The sequence below is a fragment of the Anas platyrhynchos genome, chromosome 4, assembly GCF_047663525.1.
Source record: "Anas platyrhynchos isolate ZD024472 breed Pekin duck chromosome 4, IASCAAS_PekinDuck_T2T, whole genome shotgun sequence".
Taxonomy (NCBI): Eukaryota; Metazoa; Chordata; class Aves; order Anseriformes; family Anatidae; genus Anas; species Anas platyrhynchos.
The window spans coordinates 77,542,400-77,564,791 of record NC_092590.1 but is presented as its reverse complement, the minus strand read 5'-3'; the positions used below and the strand labels follow the sequence as shown (position 1 = coordinate 77,564,791).

General features: G+C 42.7%; 1 protein-coding gene and 1 long non-coding RNA gene across 3 annotated transcripts in view; both read right to left on the bottom strand.

Moving 5' to 3' along the window:
- The window catches only part of ATRN (attractin), a 145,251-nt gene that overhangs the window by 19,533 nt on the left and 103,326 nt on the right, over positions 1 to 22,392 (bottom strand). Inside the window, exons 26-27 of one of the 2 annotated variants that reach the window (XM_072037910.1) lie at positions 11,819 to 11,897; positions 9,831 to 10,868 (exon numbers count right to left, since the gene is read on the bottom strand). In XM_072037910.1, the coding sequence (XP_071894011.1) occupies positions 10,680 to 10,868; positions 11,819 to 11,897 (268 nt within the window). In that variant the 3' untranslated portion in view covers positions 9,831 to 10,679. Of the gene's footprint in view, positions 1 to 9,830; positions 10,869 to 11,818; positions 11,898 to 22,392 lie in introns of those variants that run through there. The other variant, XM_027455845.3, reaches the window with a different exon arrangement.
- LOC140002522 (uncharacterized) lies at positions 11,906 to 22,386 on the bottom strand. Its single transcript, XR_011809297.1, has 3 exons — positions 17,728 to 22,386; positions 16,503 to 16,640; positions 11,906 to 15,918 (listed from the first exon to the last, which is right to left on the bottom strand). It is a non-coding gene; the product is annotated as an uncharacterized lncRNA (long non-coding RNA).

Here is a 22,392-nt window from a genome sequence, read left to right as displayed (position 1 = left end):
TAATCCTCGACACCAGCAGCGAGCTGCACCACCAGTAACTGGAGGCAGAAGCCATGACCCTAATTCCCAGAAGCAGTGGGTGTAATGTGTCTCAGCGCCCCTTTTTAATAAGGGGAGAGATGTATACCTTGTATAGCGTGTAAAAACCAGCAGTCTCACCCTTAAGAACAGCAAAGTGCCTGATCCCACCTGTTGTTTGCAGCATTATGCAATTAGCATTACTACAGAGCTGCAGCAGCATTAGTTATATTCTATCTGTATGGTGGATTGAGGCTCTCCCAAATGCCTTCTATGCTACCACCATCCTCATTCCCCCTTTAAGCTTGGCTGATTTGATGCTTCGAGCCCTAACTGATCATTTATATCACTAAAGAAACCACCACCAAAGGCACTGTGCCCCCGGTGACCCAGGGATGCTGCACTGCACGCAGCAGAAGACACCGGTCTCTGGAAGACCAAGAGAAGCAAAGCCCATCAGAACAGATTGTAGATACTGTCACAACCGAAAAGAAAAAAAAAACACAAGAAATTCACACAAACGGAGCTGCACTAAGTATTTGCAAGCAAACTTGTGCGGACCTCACACTTGGGTAAAAGAAGTCGAGGAGTTTTCGAATATTTAAAGCACACCAGCAGATTGCAGACTAAAGCAAGTGTGAAACAGATTGCTGGGTTGTTGTTCCTGCAATTGTCCCCTTCAGCTATCATAAAGCGCTTTGTTTAATAGCTATAAAACCAAAGAACAAGCTGTCCTGATGAAGATGTCCAGGAGACTTACGAACTGCAAGCTATTAGCTCTTTTGAAGGAAGTTCAGTTTACTAAGGCAAATGTGCAATTTGGCAACATGACTCCTATTGAAGTCGACAGTAGCGTCAAGAAATAAAACCCCGGGCAGGGCTGCGAAAGCTGAGCTGCCTCCGAGTGAGCAATGGGAAAAGCAGTGCTGACAGCAATATTCCTGCTTGCATTTGCTGAACCGGAGAAGGAAAGTCATCCGTTTCTGGGCTGTCCCAAAGCCAGCTGCTGCTCAGCACAACGGTGGCCAAACCTGGTAAAACCAAAGGTCCAGACAGTCACCAAACCAGCAAAAGCCTCCAGGAGAATACCCTTTCCCTAACACCGTTTTCTTGTGCATCACAAGCCATGTTACAAAACCAATTCCCTGAAAATTAAGAACAAATTTGAGAAATAATTGCTCTGGAACCAGAATGTCACTCCTTCCCCCAAGGCATACGCAGTGCGTGTTTAACCTATGCACGAATATATCCTTCAATATTTGTTTGGTGTATCAAAATTTTAATTAAAATGTGTTGTTATGCTGCGAAGGAGAAATTGTGGCACTTCCCCAGTCAAGATGTGGAGAATGTCATTAGAAAGCAGCAGCAGGTAATGTCAAGATACCCCCTAACCCGGCACACCACCATTCCTGATGATTTGCTTTCTGAGTTTTAGAATAATTAACCTGAATACTCTTCCAGCAAAGCGTTGGTTTCTAGATCACACAATTAATAGGACAACCTGGGAATATTTTTAATCACCTTGGTCTGAAGAGGATCTTAAAGGCGAAACGTTTGACAGGCTTATAATAAAAACACATTAAAAAGCGTGTCCGGGAACACACCGTGGACATTTAATACCGAAGGAAGCACAAACTTCAAATGAGAACCTGCACAACTTTCATCTGCGTGGATTTTTTTCATGGAAAGAAGAGCTTCATCCCAGTAGCGATTTATGTTCATACCCATGGAGTTAATCCACGATGAAGTGGGTGACTGACGGGAGCACTGCACCCGAGGACGCAGGAAAACCATTCCCTGTGCGCAGCGGCACGGCCGCTCATGCAAAAGAAAAACAGCCACCCGGGTTACCAGGTTAATTGACTAATATAACCTGTGCTGTGTTTTCTGACAGGAAAAGCCTGAACATTTTATTTACAGTAATAAAGCAGTCCCTGGTTTCTGTATAACCGTCCTGCTACCATCAATCTCAGCAACTGCCCCCTGCGGAGCCTCTTTTATGAGCACAGGGCTCTGGTACCTTTCAGGATCGGGCTCCGGTATTGTCAGGCTGAAAGGATGCCAGGTTTTCCAGAAGAGAGGCACGGGTTTGGGATTTTATTTGCTCCTTATAAAGAATGGGTTTTAAAAGCTATCCGAACCAGCCATCTATAACTTGTAACGAAGGCGGGTTTTTACACGAGTTTCATCTCAATTTTCAACCGAGATGAGAAAGGAAAAAAAACAGAAGCTCCACAACAAAAAACCCATGGGTATGCAGAGAGAACAACGGGCACAGATGAGCTCTTGGTTTAAGGGAGAGGAAAGGCGAAGCAAGCAGGATCTCATGGGAAAGGAAGCGAAGTATTTCCAGCAGGCAGGACGGATTCAGGACACAGGACAAAATGCTGCAGAGGTTATCAGCAGGAACGTCTGGCACCATTACTCCAGCCTGTGGTTGAAGGAGGTGGCTTTAAAATTGGGATCTAGGAAAGAGCAATAGTCTTTTTCATAGATTTTTTTCTTTTTCCCCAAATTTGTAGATCTAATCCTTCAAGTATTTCTGAAACTCTGAGCCTTCTGCACCTACAGCTTGTTGGTTTTAGCAGCACAGCTACTCCATGCATCCAGAGGAGGCAACATTTGGGTTTCAGAGGCACTTTTGCTGAAGATACTTCAGCAGAACAAGCCACGTGGTCCTTTACCTTGCTGACACAAGTACAACTAAGGATCCTCCTTTGAAGATTCATACTACAACCTCAATGAATCTGGGATGCTGCTGTAGAGCTAAAGCAATGATAACCAACTGCAGAACCCCAGCCATCTCTACCGCCGTATTTCAGTCCCACCATGGAAAACATCAAGCTCCACTTGGTTATGAACGAGCACAACCAGCAACCATATCCTCCAGGCTGTCCACAGCCAACTTCAAAAGCCAGGGCACCCTGAAATATGTAGTGTGTTTTGAACTGTTATCCTATCTGTATTGCAAAGATAAAATGGTCCAGTGGGCTGAAACCCAGAGACCTCACAACCAGCAGTAAGTCTTAAGGAAGTAACAGCTCCAGCATCATGGAGAGAGGAAACAGATGGAGAAGATAAGGAAAGAAACTGATTTGTACTCTTGTTGTTTAAGATATTTAAAAGAAAAAGGGTTATTGGGGCAGAAAAAAAATGTTTGGGATTTTCCTATGTCATGCTGAGAAGTGCAGCTCTGCCATGCAGGATGCTGAAGGTGCCATTCTCCAACATGGATTTAGCAGCTCTGGTCATCCCCTCCTGATCACAGCTAAAGAGAGGGTGACAGAAGCAGACCAAGGCTGTCTCCTCCTTCCCAATCAATCTTTGAAAATGCATCAGTTCTGCAAAGTTACTCGATTGAGTCAGTCCCCTTACCTGTTCCCCCTAAGGCTCTGCACTACGTGCACAACTCAATCTAATCAAACACCAAGAGGTCTCGCTGCGTACGCTGAGGATACGTAAGCAAAGGGTAACAAATTTCTCTCAGCGAGGCTTATTAACTCTGACCTCGTAACTCACCAACCCAAGTCGTGGTGGTTCTGTTGAGGTCAGAGGACAGACCGTGCTCTTTTCCTTCCAAAGCATACTGGGCAGACTGGCTGGACTGGCAGACAGGCATTTGTGCTTACAGACATCCAAAACATGCAGGAACTGGGGCTTCATTTGAATTCAGAAAGTGGCTTGTCCCATTTGTCCCAAATTAACTATCTATTTGCAGACACTGCTGCATGACTAAGCTAGAAAACCTTGTCTTGAGAACCTGTCCCAGAGCTCTCCTGTAATGACATCTCCCAAAATTACAGCTCATGGGCTCCCACAGCCCGTATTTGAAGGGGATCTCCCCCTCCTGGGGTTCCCAAGGGCCTTTGGAGAAGGTGTCAATCCTGGTGGCAACAGCAGCAGGACAAAGCTGCATTTCTATGCAGTTGGTACCAACTTGTGTTCATGCATTATTTTGAGGTAATGCTTATTTAAAATACATTATTTTGTGTGCATCCCATTGTGGGAACCTTTGCTTTATGTTACAATTCCTTGGTAACCTTGGGGGAAAGGGGAGAAATCAATGGAGCTACCTACAAAATAAAAAGGGGCATCAGGAAAGCCACAAAAGATGTAAGAAATAAATATTCCGCGAAGAGGACCACATTGTTTCAAAAGTAAGTGATTTACAGCGTTTAGCTACAATTACATTAACTACCATGTAAGTCAACAAACAAACAATTTTCTTTGACACTTCCATCATCACTGAAAATTAAGTTTTTAAGCCCCTAGAGCAGTGCACATATTAATGTTAGCTAATTAGTTTTGTAACTGACTTTGCAGGCTATGTTGAAAGAGAGAGGAGGAGAGAATTAATGTTCAAATGCTTCTCAACAGGCATTTCCACACTTCAAAACTCTAACAAACCAGAAAGCAAAGCTGCTGGGAAGTTGCCTCATGCTGAAATAACAGAACATATTTAATCCAGGGCTGATTAAGATAAGTAAGTTATTTATCATAATCATGCCCAGTAGGAGGGCACAGAAAAGCTGACCTTTAATAAGAATAAGATATCATTTCTGCTGAAAAGACCAAAAGCATGTAGTCCGTGCAGACTGGGATATACACCAACACCAGATAATTACACAATAGCAGAGCACACCTTTGATTGACTCGAGCTCTTCCAGCATAATTACACGACACTGCTTCTCTCCCCGAGTTTCCCAAATCGCTAAATTAGATACCTGTACCACTGATTCCTATCATCAGAGACAGACCTCGGAGTCTGAAATGACAACAGATTCGATATACATACAATTGTTTTGTGTTTTTTTTGTTTGTTTTTTAATGATGCTGAGCCCTCCTGAAGCTAGGCTATCACACCACCATCCCAAATCCTGTCCACCAGCTCTTTTTAGGGCATACGAAAAACATCTCCAGCTTCTGTTTAAATTCTCTAGCAGCAACACCTAAGAAGCCTACGTGAGAAGTGTTGGGCTGGGTGCTTGTCACCGTGACACGGTGGCATCCAATGCAGACAAATTAAAGATCCAAATCCATCCAGAGCTGGCCATCTGCAAGTTCAGCCAGACACAAGCTCAGGCACAGAAGTGACAACAGCACGTTTAAACAAAACCAGACCATCCAATTCCCCCTAAGCCAGAATCTCTTGTCCACATTCATATTTAGGGCTGGTTTTCCTCTTCAGGGCATCTCTTCTCTCTCCTGTAATTTCCTTCAGTCGGTGGCCAAAGACGTGCAGATCGCTGCAGAGAGCACTCAGTATTTTGGAAAAAGGCTACAGGCTCCAGAAGTTGGTCCCCATTCATAGATTTTAAATTCGGGGGTAGCGGAAAGAGCTACAATTATTTCATCTGACCTCCTGGGTAGGACGAGCCGCCGAATGTCACCACGTGGTTTCCACAACCACATGATTTGGATTGACCCAGAAAAGCTCCTTCCAACAGCACTCACAGTCTGATTTCAGACAAAACAAATGTCTGGCGTTGCTACTCTTGCCACTAAAACCAGTAGAAAAACAAAGCAGCTTTCAACTTTTTGAGCCCCAGTTTCAAAAACTGTGTGTTGTGCCTTCGGCTGATATTTTAGTAGAGCCTCGTCCCGTTGTGATTCTTCCATGATTCTTTTTCACAGACACTCGCATCATCAAATCTCAATATGTTTTCCCTTGGACAGAATGAGTAATTTCTGACACTTTAGTCTCTCACTTATCTTTCAGATAACAAATGAATCTTGCAGTGTTTTTCCAAACCATCTGCAACACCCAGGCTATCGCTGAAACCAGAGTGGACACGCTACACTAACAACCAGCTCCAGAAAATAGCAATATGATCTTAGTTTATTACTTATAAATGCAGGAACTGGGGACTTACACGCAGCTGTTAAATCACCACCACCACCATCATTTCAGCCTATTTTCCAGGATACTGATAATCTGGGAAGCAAATCTCCTGCTACTGTTGAAAAAGAGATATTGCACACAGAGTTTCCATTTGACGCCGTAATAAGACATCCGAGCGTGCTGACCACACAATCTAGACCTCCGCAGAAGTTATCTGCTTGTCGTGATTCCTCACTCCTCCAATCTGTGTTTCATCTGCAGCCCCCACCGCCGAGTTCATGCGTTATTCCGAGCTGACAGACACTGAGCAGCACTGTCGGTGCTATCGAACAAGACGGTCCACAAGTCAAATGGCTGCCGGGAGCTCGATGAACACAGCAGCAAAGTTCATCGCCAGCACATTTTGTTTCTCACATGCCCTACAAAGTGCCTGTGATGGCCCACTGCCCAACGCAGGCATATTTATAGCCTGACCTTTTTATGTTCCAGCACGGGGCTGATATCAGGGAGTCTAGGCAGTGATGAAGATCCTGATTTCCAGTTACAGTTTGAAAATATTCCAGTCCTGAATCCTTTTCTTTGACAAAGGATACCCTAAATCACGCTCTACAAGACAAGACACGAGATGAATGAAATGCTAACAGATGAGAGCTGGAAGCAGACTGCAACAGAGGCAGGACAATAAATAACACACAGCACACATCCTCTGGAAAGTCTTAGCTGTGAAAACGCATACAGAAATCAGTCTGCCTAAATGGCATTCAGTGTTCACAGATGTTACAGCAGAGGATGCTAGTGAAAACAGAAGCACTGCTACATTTTGAAGACACTTGGGGTGCAAAAAGTTTCAGGAATGAGGTCAGGAAAAAGGATAATCCCTGCAGTAAATCAATATACAAACCCATCCTGAATAAGTTGAGTAGTGGACACAATAAAAACATTCAGTTCTGGATAGTCCTGGCAAGAAAGGAGTCAAAATGTAGAGTATTTTATGTACGTTAAGGATGGAATTGAGCTCTAGGCAGCTAAATTTAGTTGTCTCCGTGTGTGCTTGGTGTTGATGCTCCCACCACATCCCAGGGGGACGTGGAGAACCGCAGAGCTGACCCTCACGCAGACAGCTGTGCTGGGTTGGCCAAGTTGCTCTCCACGCTCCTTTCGCTGGAAATGTTAACAGGAGCTATTTCTTGCCCAAAGTGGAGGAGCAGTAAACAGCCTGAGGATGAAGAGAATAAGATTTGGCTGCTAAGATGAAACAATAGGCGGAAAATTCAAGAGAGCAGATGGGCATGTTCAATTTCTAATGCTGCACTCGTACTTTGTGCATTATTCTCTGTGAACACCTTGATACATTTAACATATAATTTTCCAGAGACAAAATAGAAAGGTATCCTATCCCTATTTCCTAATGTCATTCACTTCATCCTAAGCCTCCTATAAAAGCTGCCTTTTTATTTCCATTCTCCCTCTTTAAGATGTCTGAAGATATTTAAACTTGGTGCTCACTGGAGCACAATTTACTATCCCATCTCCTCCCTGCCTGATAAGACACAATTTGTTCCCATTTTAACTTCAGGTCAGGTTTTATACTCTCCAAGACCTGAACTTTTGCTCAGTGCTCCAAACTCATTTTCCCAGAACTATGCATTTGCTACGCTATGTTTGCCCACCCAAAAAACCTTTCAGCCGTGAGGTTGAGGAACATCAGCACTGACATGTGCAAGCAGCTGGTCAAAGAGGATTAGCTGCTGAAAGAAAAAAAAAAAAAAGAAAAAGAAGTAAGGATGATCTTATATATTTCATAAGATCCTGTAGCAGATTCTGGATTTGTAGCACATCGCTTTCTCAGGAGGGAATAGCACAAATGTAGTTGCAACCAAATGATGCTGATATAAATTTTCCCTGCCCTGTTCCACTAACCTCATAGACAGCTGTATGACTTCTCCCAGCATATTTGCCAAGCAATACTGCAGGACTAATTTTGGCCACTACATCTTTCAAAATACTCTTTTTTTTTTTTTTTCCCTATATATGTCTTGGATTAAGCTTCAGTTATCTACTTTTCACCCAGCACTATGATAAGAAGTTGGGCACGAGCGATGTTTATATTGGAAGCAGAAGTGATTGATAGTTGGGAATTACCTTCAGATTTCATTATATTCTACTTCCTTTAGGGTTAAGATTAGAGAAGCCACACAAAATTACTATGGCACAAGCCATGGGAGACGGGTATACGTAACTTGACCACTTCTAAAAATATAGTCAAAATTGGAGAACTATTTCCTGCCAGGGCTGCAGTGCACCACGCGGCACATACAGAACAATTGAGCAATCAGAAGCAGCCAGCACGGATTTATGAAGGGCAGGCGTTGCCTGAGTAGCCCGATCTCCTTCTATGACAAGATGACCAGCTGAATAGAAGAGAGGAAGGCTAAGGATGTTGTCCTTGTGGGTTTTAATAAAGCATTTGATGCCGTTTCCCACTGCGTTGTCCTGCACGGGGCTTGGACAGATGTGCTGTTTGTTGGGTGAAGCACTGGCCAGGCTCAAAGAGTCACAGAAATTGGGGTTCAGTCCAGCTGGGGGCTGGTCACCAGCAGCTTTTCCCAGGGCTCATTTTTTGGGAACAGTTTTGTTTCACGTTTCTATCAATGATCCGGATGAGAGAATCGAGTGCACCCTTACCGAGTTCTCAGAAGATATGAAGTTGGCCAGGAGCGTAGATCTGCTTGAGAGTTGGAAGGATCTGCAGAGGGTTCTGGAAAGGATTCTTAGGTGGGCTGAGTCCAAGTGCACGACGTTCAGCTTGGGTCCTAACCACCCCATGCAGCAGCACAGGGTTAGGAAGAGTGGCTGGAAAGTTACCTGGGAGAAAAGGACCTGGGGGTGCTGGATGAGAGTTGGCTAGTGCTTGTCCCCCTCCCCTTGTACATGGCACTCCTGAGACCACACCTGGAGTTCCACGGTTCAGTTTTGGGCTCCGCTGTACAAGAAGGACGTTGAGTTGCTCAGGTGTGTGGAGAGAAAAGCAATGAAGCTTGTGAAGGGAGAACATGACATATGAGGCTCAGCTGGAAGAATTGGGGCTGTTTAGTCTGGAGAAGAGAAAATTCAGAAGAGACCTCATCGCAACACTCTCTACAACAACCTGGAAGGAGGTTGCAGCAAGAAGGGTGCTGGTCTCTTTTCTCAGGTGCCAAGTAATTGGGCACAAGGGAACTCCCTCAAGCTGTACCAGGGGAGGTTTAGATGGGACATTACACAGAATTTCTTCATGGTAAGGGTGATAGAGCACTGGAAGGGGCTGCCCAGGGAAGTGGTGGAGTGCCCAGTCGATCAAGAGATGGGTGGATGTGGCACTTTCAGTACTTACAGGGGCTTATAAAAAAGATGAAGAGCAACTTTTTACACAGGCAGAGAGTGATAGGACAAGGGGGGATGATTTTAAATTTAAAAAGCTCAGTTTTAGGTTAGACATTAGGAAGAAATTCTTTGCTATGAGGACGGTGAGGCCCTGCCCCAAGGAGTTGTGGCTGCAACATCCCTGGCAGTGCCCAAGGCCAGGCTGGATGGGGCTGGGGGCAGCGGTCCCTGCCCATGGCAGGGTGTTGGAACTGGATGGTCTTTAAGGTCCTTTCCAACCCAATTCAATGATTCTATGAAAATTTATGCAAATCTGTAACCCAAGGCTCTTGTCAGGGTAAACAGAAAAAGGAACGCAGGCGCTTCCAAATGAAGGAGAAATGGCAAACCTAAAAATCACGTGCTTCAAGACCATCCTTAAACAGAGTGGCAAACTTGTGTACGCTTAAAACTTGCAGTGTAGCTAACTGCTGTTAATTGTTATTTTAACTACTGGTGTTTAAAGGGAGCCTTGATGGGATTTACTGAGAGTCTGTGTGAAAAGAACACTGTGAGACATAAAATCATCTTCGATACTACCGAAAAGTCAAAGATCTTTTGAGCAGGCTTTCATTTCTGGAGGCAGTCTTTATTTTTTTTTTTAATCGATGACATGGTAAAAATTTAAAAGAGTTTCCCCAAGTTTACAACTACTTCCAACAACAGAGGAACGCAGTAAGGGAGACCTATGAACTGCAAGATAAGATTGATTGGATGTAAAGAAGGAGCAAGACGGACAGTGGTGCCAGACAGGAATCTGCCAGGAAAAGAACGTACTGATGAGCTGCCTCTCAAATAGCCACACATGTAAACCGAGTTTAAATAAACTAGAACATGCCAGTACCCTGCTAGCACTCCAGGTTTTTTTCTTAAAAGATGTATCAGACTTGAAGTACATGTAATTTATAGAGAAATTTTTCATTTAGGCCACTGCTAAAAATATCTTAACCGAGCTCAAAAGCACAGTATTTATTTCTCCATCTATTTTTCTCATGCATTCCTTGATAACATTTAACCTCAGGAGCCAGCAGGAAACATTACGCTGACTCCATCTTACTTTCTTGCCAAGAGTGAGAAGGAAAATAATAGGCATGGTGGTCAAAATTTATCTGCCTACAGAGAACACAAAAAGCCTCGAAGACTTAGATGATTTCCAAGATGAAGGGTTATCTGTTTGAAAACACTGGTTAGATTATGCAGTTTAGTTCACAAGTAAGAGCAAAATTATCTGAAGCAGAAAGAGCAAGAAGGGGAGAAGAGATAATCAGCCATCATCCTGCTTTCTTACAAGAAACGAGAACCACAGATTGAGTTACTTTATGCTATTCCTACTATTGCACTGGAAGTAAAACCAGATACAGATTCTTGAAGGTATGCAAGAAACGGGCACTTGCACAGGACTTCATTTCTGTAGAAATTAATCCTCAGAATCTTCTTGATCAACTGCTACGTATGAATCAGATGCCTTTGAATAAAAGAGTTGCGCAGATGGGTGCTTGCAGCTGCCAAGAGTTTCATCCCAGCAGATCGACTGGGAGGAAAAGTTATGGGAATGGGAAGATCTCACTTCTTGCATTTGGATTTGGGGGCATGTTGTGTTTCTCCCCTAGGGAAAGATAACTCATCTTAGGTGATAAGGTACAGAAAATCACATTTGGAAATCGCACATGGACTCGCTTGAATAAAGTCTAGCTACTCTTATTTTGCATACAACAACACAGCACCAGGCAAAGCTAAAAATAATCCCGGCCACGCTCAGCCCAGCCTAACCTTGGCTTTATTTGCACATGATACAGGGCTCTGCCTTACATGGTTTTAGTGCCTGGCACAGCGTGAAAACCCCGGGAATGTGCTACGGTCATCTGCCTTGCAGCACACAGGGTTTGCTTCTCTACAAACACGGCTCGCTCTACTATTCATTTCCGAATTTGTGATTAAAAAATGAGAAAGAAGGACACATTCTTTACATTACTGAGCCACAACTTGTTGGCTGTCATATCTTGATCACCCTGAGTGCTCAGGGTGTGATGTGCAATGATGGCTGAGAAGGAGAAATGGTGGTGAAAAAAAAATCACCAAATGCACCAGGAACGATCAAGGAAGAACAATATTGGGGGGGGTTATAGTATTAATTTGTTATACACTGCAAACACATGAAAGTTAGGAAGCTGGTCCACAGCTAGGTGAAAAGAAGAATGCGTGAACTAATACGGTTAGCACTGCAACAGATGTTTCTTTTTTGAAAACAGATCTAAATAAAGAGTCTCCTAATTTGCCATGGTTTTGTATTTATACTGTCCAGAACCTGAGTTCTGGGAACAGAGGGTATTCACCCCTATTTTTTGTGCTTCACAGAAATTGCACATTCAGGAAATAGAATCATTTGTCACTGAAACTGTAATAGAAAGTACACTATTATCAATGCCTAAACAGAAGCATTTACAGATTAGTGGAGCTTATCCTTAACTGAAGGTTAATACTATGCATATACGAAAAAATACAAGAGAACTATAAAAAAGCCATTTAAGAGATAGCATTCAAATTTGTCATTTTAACCTCTCTTCTTCGTGATGCCCAGCAACTTTGTTTAATCTTCCAAACCACAGCTGCCACCAGGAGCAAAGACAGGAAGCAACTGTAAAGGAGAGAAGAAAATAAATATCTTATTGTCCTTGTTCATAACATAACGGCAGCTGCAAAACTAGCAAATCAAAAAACTAGACTAAAAGTTCACATAATACTTAGAGGTACTTTGATGAAAGATAATACAGCAGTGCAAAATGCTTTGCACAGTTCAGTGCTCATGACACCTGGTGAGGAACGATGTACATCTATTTTTAGAGAAACATTGATCCAAAGTTACCTATTTGACCTCCTTATACGACATCCACCAATTCTCACTAGGGAATCGGAACAGCAAGGCAGGAAGATTTAATCGTTTTGGAAGAGCCAGTATTTACTATCTTTGGCAATATTTAAAGCGAGAGGATAACCCAACAAAAGAAAAGCCTTGAAAGAGGCAGAGAAAATTGATTTTTTTTTTTCATTTCAAAATTGCAAAAATAAGATAAGGTGTATAGTAGTTGGATTCTTTTTAACTGGCTCTTGCAGAACTATAGGCATTTCTTGATTTCCCCAAATCTATATTTCTTTGCTTAAATCTGAAGAGGAACAAAAGGATGAATAGGTTTATCATCTTCTAGGGAAAATGCAAAAAAGCAGATTTAACAAAAAGCAGTTATCATAATAATAAAAACCTACTATTGACAATTATGATCTTATCGGACTGCATACTTAACAAGCAACTTCAAGGCACACAGGCTTAGATTAAAATTTATCCTTTTGTATGACTGTACCCCAGCAAAAAGCCTCTCTTCTCAAGTACCCTGCTGATGGAGAAGAGAAAAAGTCTCCAGAAGTCTCTTCCTCATGCTCTTTATGTATATTTGAGAGTGTGCTTATAGGAAGATTAACCAGAACAGATGATTTATTTCCCCAAGTGCACCATTTATGCCAGCTGCAGTGCTCTGAGTGTCCAAAGGGGGATGACCGGGAATGACCATGTGTCTCGGAGAGGTTCAGCTCTCATCATTTTGGGGCTCCCAATGGAGACCACAGACACAGAAGAAGGTCTGCTACAGCCAAAAGACCACTCAATGCTCCCTGCCTTCAACAAAAAACAAAGCTCTGCCTCCAAGCATCCATCCCGTTTGCAGATCCCCAAGCCTCCTATTTCTGAACAACACCGTGACTTCCAGCGTGCTCCCCCTTAACCACGTACTGAAACCCCAGTGCCCTCCTCTGGATGTGCCCTTGATAGAAAGACCACATGACCGATGACAACTGATGGTATTTCATCCCTCCATTTCCATTTTCACCCCTTCTTTTCCTAAGTGTTTGCCTTAGATGAGCTACAAGAGGCCGCGCGCCTCGTCCTTCGCGCAACCAGGAGTCCCCCTCTCCGACGGCCAATTCTTTAGCAGAGAGCAGTGCAGAGGCTTGGCAGAGTTATTAATCACTAAAAAAGGACAGACAGCAAGAGCTGTTCCCTGAGATGAGAAAGGAGGGCCCGTTCCTGATTACATATCATTATCCATAGCCTATATATTATGAAAACTGCGTGTGATCAGGCACCGAGCGCTCACGGGGCACTGTGATTTTAGGCGCTGTGATTTTATTTTTCAGGCTTGGATATATACAGAGGTACGTCTTCCTATCATATACTATGTGAAATTAAAAAATTGGCACTCGTGTGACTTTCAGCATTAAAATGTCTGCACAGCTTTTAAAGACTCCTGCGGTGCCTATTTCTTCATAAATTTAAGCAGGATCATGGAGAGATTAGTTTGGCCTTTTTCATTTCGAGACGCATATTCCAAATCACTTCCCTCACACTTTATCTAAATATTAAAATCTGACATTTGTTCACTGTAAAAGCATGGTCATTTTTCTGCAAATACAAACAGTTTAGACAAGCACTTCCAATGATTATTTTATTTTCCCTTTTGAGAGGCACTGGATTACTGTCGAGCTTTGTAGTAAAGAACAATGTGCCATCCACTAAAGCGCACACATTAAATCTTTAATTGCTATTTCGGTAAGGAAGCAAACATGCATTACTGATGATTAAGGATGTCATACCTTCAGCTTTCCTTTTCTTTCCTCAAGCTCCCTACTGCTGCATTAAATGCAAGAGCAGACTGGCTGCGCCACCAGGAAATAGTATTTCTCTCCTGGACAAGGTCACACTTAGATTAGATGGATTTCCACTCATACCACACTTCAACAGGCAGAAGTGAATGATGGACTAACAAAATTTTTGAGTACCCACATTTGTCTTGGGACTCCCGTTAGCTCCCCGCAGCATGAACGCCACGGCACTGACTCAATGGCTTCGGGAAGCTTTTCTCTTCTTATAAACTCCCTTTTCCACAGAGGGACTAACTCTTTCTAAGGTGAAATGTTTGCTTTATCTCTGAGGCCCAAAGCCAGTGCTCCCCGCAGAACGAAAATCCCAACTGCATCCAAGCCAAGCTAGCACAGCTAGGACCACAAGCTAAACCTTTTGTCTTTTGTCTGTTTTGTTTGCAGAAAAAATTCAGCATCGGCGTGCAAGGGAAGGGGGGAGATAAAACAAAATCTTCAAGGCAGGAGGGAGAAGCGTCCTGGCTGCATGTTTAATCTGACCACAAAAACGTCAATATTCGAGCACCTGCGGGAGCCCCATGACAGGCTGCCAACATGATACCAAAGGGCAACGCATCGTGACTCGAGCAACGATTTCATTTCAGGATAAAACGTTTTAGAGACAACAGCTACTGCCCCGGCATATCCCGTTTTACCTCCTCGCTACCTCTTTACCTGAGGAAATGAGATGGAAGTCCAAAGGGCAGAGGGACAGAGCCAGATGCTTTGCCAGTGTGCTATAAAGACCCATTTCAGCCAGATTTACCCTCAGGAGGAGTTTCTCAGGATGCTGAGCATACAAATAAACCCAGGTTGTTGTGTGCCATGCACAGGCAGCACAGTGAATGAGATCTCCACCGTTTTGTGGGTGGCTGTTACAAGATGTATGGGCACCAGTCCTTTCCATCTATCAGGCTAGGAACAGGCACACCAAACTGAAGATACACTTCAAAACCTACTGAGCTCCTAGGAGCAAGGCTCTTCTTTAGGAGAAATGTGACCTCAACAAGCTGTAAACACACCTCTCTCTCCATATTAATTTATTCCCTTGGAGAAAAAAGCCAGGGGGTGGAGCATTAAGAGGATTGTCTTTATCCTCATATTCAATTCCCTTTAGGAAATGTGTATTTCATGCGATTGTACATGCCAGAGTCTTTCACTGGTTTGCCACTTGCCTTGCTTCTGGCATCCCAGCCAAGACTTTCTGAAGAAAGCACAGAGAGGAATTAACAATTAACGACCGATAAATACTCCTCCTAAAATGCTCACCACAGTGGCCTGTATTTCAGAGGAACTGCACCATGCATCTTTGTACTGTCACAAGGAGGCAGCAAATACCCACAAAAGCCATAAAAGCACTACGGAAATATATTTCCCCCCTTGCACAACCTCCCCTTGGCAACACTCGGGAAGAAATAAAGCGCAGCGCCTGCTCGCCCCGCTGCACTACATCATCTGCTGGAAGGACCCCAGGGGTAGAGGCAAGTCAAGATCTATCTGCTGCCTTTTCTCAGCCTAACCCATCCTGAAAGAAGTTAAAAAGAGCCGTCCTCTTGTCGGTAGCTTGAAACCAGCTTTTTTTCCAGACCTTCTCTCTGAAGGCAACTGTGTAAATATGGAAGGAGTGGATGGAAACAGCTGGGTGGAACGAGAGCTGTGTTGGAAAATGATTTGGAGTGGAAGCCTACAGTTGGCAGTCCCAGCCCAACGCCGTTCTGTGCCCTCCCTTTCTCTTGGACAGCCTCAACGCTCTGTCTACCAGCTATGAATATAGATCTGTTTAAAAATGGCTTTAAAATAAACCTTGCTGCAGGACTTGCTTTACCTTCTTCTGTTTCTTTCTTCTCCAAAAATAACTGCCTACCAAGAGCCTCCTTCATCCCTGCAATTCACTGCTCATTCAAGTCTTCTCCCTACATCTCCTCCCATCTCAAACAACGCTTTTGTATCGTTTCTCCTCATCCGTGGCTCTGAAAAAAAAAGGTAAAGGGGACAGAAATGTTCTTGGGCTCGTTACATCCCAGTGCAGTCTGTAGGCACCCCTGCAAATACCAGGTAAGAGGCCAAGCAGCATATGCAGCAACCTAAAAAGATGACACCAAAAAAATCCAATCTGAAACCAGATTGGAAGGAAAAGGAGCCCTCTAGAGACAGCTAAGACTCTCTGAGATTTTTTCTTTTCATCTCAAGGAAATTTAAAACTCAGATGGGCTGAAATTTGAAATCATATGGGTTGGATTCAGCCGAATTCAGCTTTCATTGGCCTAGAGAGCTATAAATATCCCTTACGCAGCATTTATGCTGCTATCAAGGGAGAAATTACGTTAGCATCTTATGGATAATTTTCAATTTGATAAATAGCTCATTAATTTAATAAATAATTAAGAATTACTTAAGTATAATAAATGAGTGATGGTTGTAAGTAATCTCCCGTCAGTTGGCCTCAACAAATGTGTTCATCGTTCGCTGATAAGCCTCCCACACTCTTTATGCCACAGGTTATTTCCACCCTGATACAAAAATGTGAACTTAACCACCCCATCTGGTTTTATACCTCATTCTTAAGCTCCTTTCCATAACAGACAGGATACTCCCTCCACTCCAGGTACCTGTAAAAGTCTCCAAACAAGCACACTTGCATTTTTAAACGGCTGGAAAAACTTCATCAGCACTATGCTCTGATGCGTTCTCACTAAGAGAGAAGAAAATCCATCTGGCATATTAGGGCCCAATTATTAAACTCTCCTACAATGTTTATCAACATCAGAGCTGCTAGTAAAAATGGCAGTTTTAAATGCCAAAATATACAGCAGCTCGAATACTAATATGCTTTAACACATATAGGTCGTTAAATAATTTCAGAAAGCACTGCAGTGATTACTAGAAACACATCCCAAATTATTTTGATAAATTGGAAGCTATTTAAGTGCTATCCAAAAGAAACTTTTAATGTGCTGGAGAGTTGTAGGACCCATTTTCGACTACTCAACGCATTAAAGCTCCGAATAATTGGAGCAAACACAAAATGCTGAAGGGACTGACCGTATAATGATGCGAGGCAAGACCAGCCTGGCTGAATGCCTCTTATTACTGCACGCACAGGGTTTGCGCCGACGGCCTCTGCCAAGCAGCTATCTGCAGCCAGCAGCAAAACAACAGACCCGATCTAGGGACTAATGACATTATCTTTCTGCTGAAGACAGCAGCAAGGTTTAACAAGCCACAGCCCGCCTTATTTATTTGCAGCAGGTGATATTTTTTCTTTCATGTCTATTTTTTTTTAAATCTACTTATTCTCTAGCACAACCAACCCGACATCCTATAAAAACCATGGTGGCTAACACTGTCGTGGGATCAGTTTAACTACAGTTTTGAGGTCTTCTTGGAAAGCAAGTATCAATATATTCCTGATTTTTTATTTATTTTTTTTATTGAGCTTTTTAGGGCTCAGATTTGCAAGCCCTTCCATGCTTTTTTCACTAAGGCCATACTCTTAATTAAAGGGAAAAAAGTCATCGTGCAAGTCTAAAAGCTGAAGTTTCGGGTAAACACACCAAAAATCCCAAGGGCCACGATGAAATTAGAGTGGAAAATAATGTTTTCTTGACCCTTATTTTGAAGTTTTCCTCCTTGTACTAATTTCAGGTATGAGAACAACCTACTCTGAAGGCAGGGATGTCCAAGCAAGTTGTAGCCAGAAGTGGGACCAGGGATGAAGCACGGCACTGGCCCTATAGACTCCTTCCAGTCTTGGTTCCCCTGTTCTATATTTGACTGACCTGCTCATCTTCTTCGCTCAACTCATGGGAAGTGGTCAAATGAATGACTGCTGAGAGCTACGTGCCTCACTCTGAAGTAGACACCGATGTCTGGGAACTGTTCTTTGGTGTCTATCACCTGCATTGACCAGAATAAGAGCTTGGACACAACACACAGAAACCTAAATTAAGTTCTAAAGCTATAAGCTAAGCCCCACTGCATCAACAGGTTTAAAACCCAGAGTGCTTATGTCTATCTCGTTAGAAATAATTTTCAGATATTCCCAATCTCTTCCTTTTCCTGACATGAAATAAAAGGTGACTCAGACTGTATTTTAGGCACTTATTTAGAAATACCCTTTCTGGTGAAGAAATAAACTATTTAATAAGCAAAAAGAGTAAATAAAATATCTGCAGCGTGACTCTAGGTTTGAGTTATTGCAACAGGCCATTCCTGCTCATTAAAAACATTGGGCAAATGTTTACAGCTGGAAAAAATGATATACAGCACCTTAACCCACCTGCGTGACTGTCATATGGAGACAAATACTGCTCCCTCTGAAGTTTTTCTGACCAGGAAAACTTCAAAGTCCAATTATTCACACCGAAGTTAAATTATACAATTTGATATTCAGACATCGGTAAGGGCCACAAGTGTTCACGTCATGCTGTGACACCGTGAAAACACAGAACTTGGAACTTCTTTTTCCCATTTGTGAAAGAGATCCTTATCTCTACCTTGTTGTAAGACTACAAAAGGGCTGGAGGGAGGCAGCAGTGAGCACCCCATGGAGGATGTTCCAAGCATAAATATGAAAGGAACAGAAAGAAAGACAAGAAACAGGGTGAACTGTGCACGAGGACACAGAGCAGAAACACAATACAGAACATTGATCACAAATCAACGTAACAAAGCCCAGTGTGCGATCTTATGGAAGGGGAAGGGGATTACAATTCACAAAACCCCACAGAAAATCAATTATACCCTCTCACGCTCTCACAACCAAAACTAGCAGATGCACGTGGCCAGCTGAGCTGGCCAACATCACTTCTGTCCCTCACAGAGGACAGGGGATGCTGGCTGTCAGGTCCTTGCTGTGTCTCCTGGCGTCTTTCCTGGAGACAGCAAGCCTGGTTTGTAGATCTTTTACACCACGTAGGGCTCAACAGCGTCTTTGGCAGGGCTGTTTAGCCTTGAAGTTTTGCTTACTTCGCTCTTCAGACCTTTTAGGCAAGCTGGTGAATGCCTCCGTCTCCTTGCTTTGAGTTTCTTAGGGCTGCTACACTAATAATACTCCTGGTTTTGGAGTACAGGGTGTCCTCCTGACAAGCTGTCCGTGATGCTCAGGGGTTACATGCGTGATCCTCAGCTGCTTTACAACCCAATCTGTCACCAGTTAGAACAGAAGCTGTGCTTTCTGCTCCTGTCTGCTGTTTCTTCTGGTGCTTACACACGCTCTCCATCCTGATCTCATTCAAATCAATCTTAAATATTTATCTGATAAGTCTCTACAGAGCCAACAAAGCAGAGAAGCACAGACAAAATTCAGATGCACTTTTTTAAAATGGAAAAACAGAAAGGAAGAAGAAGGATCATTGGTCAGCAATAGGACTTTAGAAAGCCACTGATATTCTCATGACTTTTGTACACAGAAGTACACTGGTGAAAAATACACTGGTGAAAAATCCATATTATAGATTGGTGTGATGGCATACAGGGATTTTTGGAAGTTGAAGAAGCACTGATACTAACACAAACATTTACTAGAGACTGTCAAAATAGCTCAGACTTTCTGTCGAAATAAAGCAGCACGAATTTTATAATAAAGAGCTGTATTATGGAAAGCAAGGGGAAGGAAACAGAGAAAAACACCGTTTGCTTGCAATTCATTTAGATTTACAAAGGTCAACCACGGTTATAATATCATTTCTCCTACAGCTCCAATTATAATGCAATATTAATGACCCTGCAACTTCACTGTTCTACCCAACCTTTATCCATTGACATTTCCTTCGCTTAAAATAAGAAATTATTGTGTTGCAAAATAAAATAATGGCAATATTCAGCCATAGAGCTGAACACTGACTCCAGAAGGAGCCCCAGGAGTGTACCAGCACCTCTAAATGTGATGCACACCCCCCCCTCTGACCCAAAGCAGCACAGCTCTTAAACGGAAATCGAATCCAGCAGTCGTTTTGTCCTGCTCCACACTGACTTTTAAATGATGCCATTTAAAAGCATTGCCAGGTTCCTGGCTGCTCTGTAACTTTGTGAGCCACACGGAGAGTCAGGGTTCTGCAAGAGCCTGTGATGCTCCATAAATTAAGCAGCACGGGAGATATGCAATGCAGCTTGCACTCCAGTGCCTACTGGAAGGACTTGCTTGGCCTAAATCATCACAAATGTCAGCAAACAGAGAACCTAAAACTCCCATTTCCTTGCATGGCTCCCCATGCACCTCAAGGCACAGCTGTTCCTTCTGGTAGCACAGCAGAGGAGCATGTTTAGGATGGGGTTACAACAAAGCACCTAGGGTGGCTTCTGTGGGATGGAAAATGTGCCACATCATCACCAGCACAGGAGAATTTGCTCAAATGTTACTTGCAGAATGGCAAAATGAGGCAATACTCTTAAACATGGCAACAAAGCCATTTTAAGCATTCATTTAACAGAACAAAGTCTGGTTTTGTGTCCGTGGAATCCAGAGAAGCAGACTGTATCCCAGTTTCCACATCAGAGGCGATCTGTATCTCAAAGGTGCTTTTAGCAATGGCCTTGGAGCTTTGCAAAAAGCATTTTCATTGCTTCTACTCAGTGTGTGAATTTTCAGCCACCTCTATCTCATTAGCATCACAGGGGGCTATCAGATATTACTTATTTATACTTCAACTTGGATTCAACTGTGATTATGAAATGTACCCTGGAGCATTAAAAATACAAGAGTTTCAATCATTTTACCTGTCCAAACAGCAGAGATGAATCATGCTGTTCTACTACACTGGTTATTCAGCAAGGTAGAGTGAATGTAAAATGAAATATATGGGGAGGAACTTAGCAGTAGTTACAATTGAAGAATCAAAGACTTTCTAATGTATTATAAATGTGTGGCTGGAAAACACCAGTAAACTGTCTTCTCCCTAACACACACCTTCTTACTCCTCTGGGATGTGAAGATGTGAGCTAAGTAATGCTGCAACGTTACTTCTCAAGGAGATCCAGGTGACAGCAGTGAAAGAGGGAAGGAAAATGACTGCAGTTTACCTAACTTCTGTATTTTCATCTGTATGTGCTCACCGAGATATTTAACACGTGTATCTTCTACTTCAAACCGTGGTTCTCTTCTAATAATAGAATCGGAGGAATTGTTCACAGTGAAGAGCTTCAAACTCTCATAAGCAGGTGGGACCTGGGTCTATAAAGAACTAATGACTAGTTTGTAAAGCACGGATCAATCATGTGCCATTAAAAAGGAACTGAACAACCAACTACTTAGCTATTAGCTCTCCTTGTAAGTAATTACGCTGCCACAAAGATTTTTAGGAGAGACCTTGACTTCAATGGATTCAGCAGAACAAGCCCTTAAGCCTGATCCAGGGGTAAACATTTATAGCATATCAATGGAAGCGAGGTGGCAGCTCCAACCCTGTGTTTACCTGGGATTGTATTAAAGCACACTCCACGCTGTAAAAACCGCATGCTAAAAGACAACATTTAATACAAACTACTCGTCTGAAGGACCCATCTGGAGCTCCTTGCTTTAATTAAATTTAGCATGGAATCTAAAGCAAGATATTATTCACATCGCTCACTTCAAAATGGGCATAATAGTGCCTAGTTTAAAACAGTTTGTAAGATCTAGACATGTCTATCTCTCCCGTGGGAGTCCTCCTTATTGATCAATTATTGTTTTTATACTTGTGGAGCAATAATTGCTTTATATTTCTGGAGTAGTAACAGTTCCTAAAATAGAGGCTAACACATCGGATCATGAAGCCCTAAAGAGATGGCTTGCTGTGCTTCAGGAGACGTTTAACCTCTTTGTTAGGGATATGGTGTTTTGGAGGATGGAAGAGGAAACAAGGACTAAAATTTCTTCTGCGGGTTTCACTCCTACAGAATCATCAATTTACTTCACACTGAGAAATGAACTTTACCAAGCAGTTCATGAGTGACAGAAGGGTGTTTGGCTTCGACTGTGTTAAAATCATGTCAAGTTAAATACGAGCAAACTTCTCCCGATACTTCTACCTATACAGCCTGAAATTAGCCCACGTCTAACTTTTTGCAAAATCGCTTCTTTAATTTATATGTTGTGCCTGACGATGTGTGAATATCTACAATTCCTCTAAATCACTTTGGATTCATATGATGTAGGGACTTAAAAGGTGTCCTTACACCATTTTGAGAATAACTTCTGCAATTCAGAAAGCCTCCCACCTTCCTCTAACCTCCCTTTCTTTACAAGCACGAGACAAGATGCATCCATAAAGGCGGGTAGACAATTTTCTGAATATAATTCCTAATTAAATGCTTTAAACATAGCAGAAATTTCCATTTTCTAGGCTGTCATGTAAGCAGGACGCTTAATTAAAAAAAGAAAAACAACAAAACCCACTGTACTGAAAAACAAAAACCAAAGATCTTTCCTAAAAAAGAAACATTTAGGTGTCTTAAATGAAAAGTAC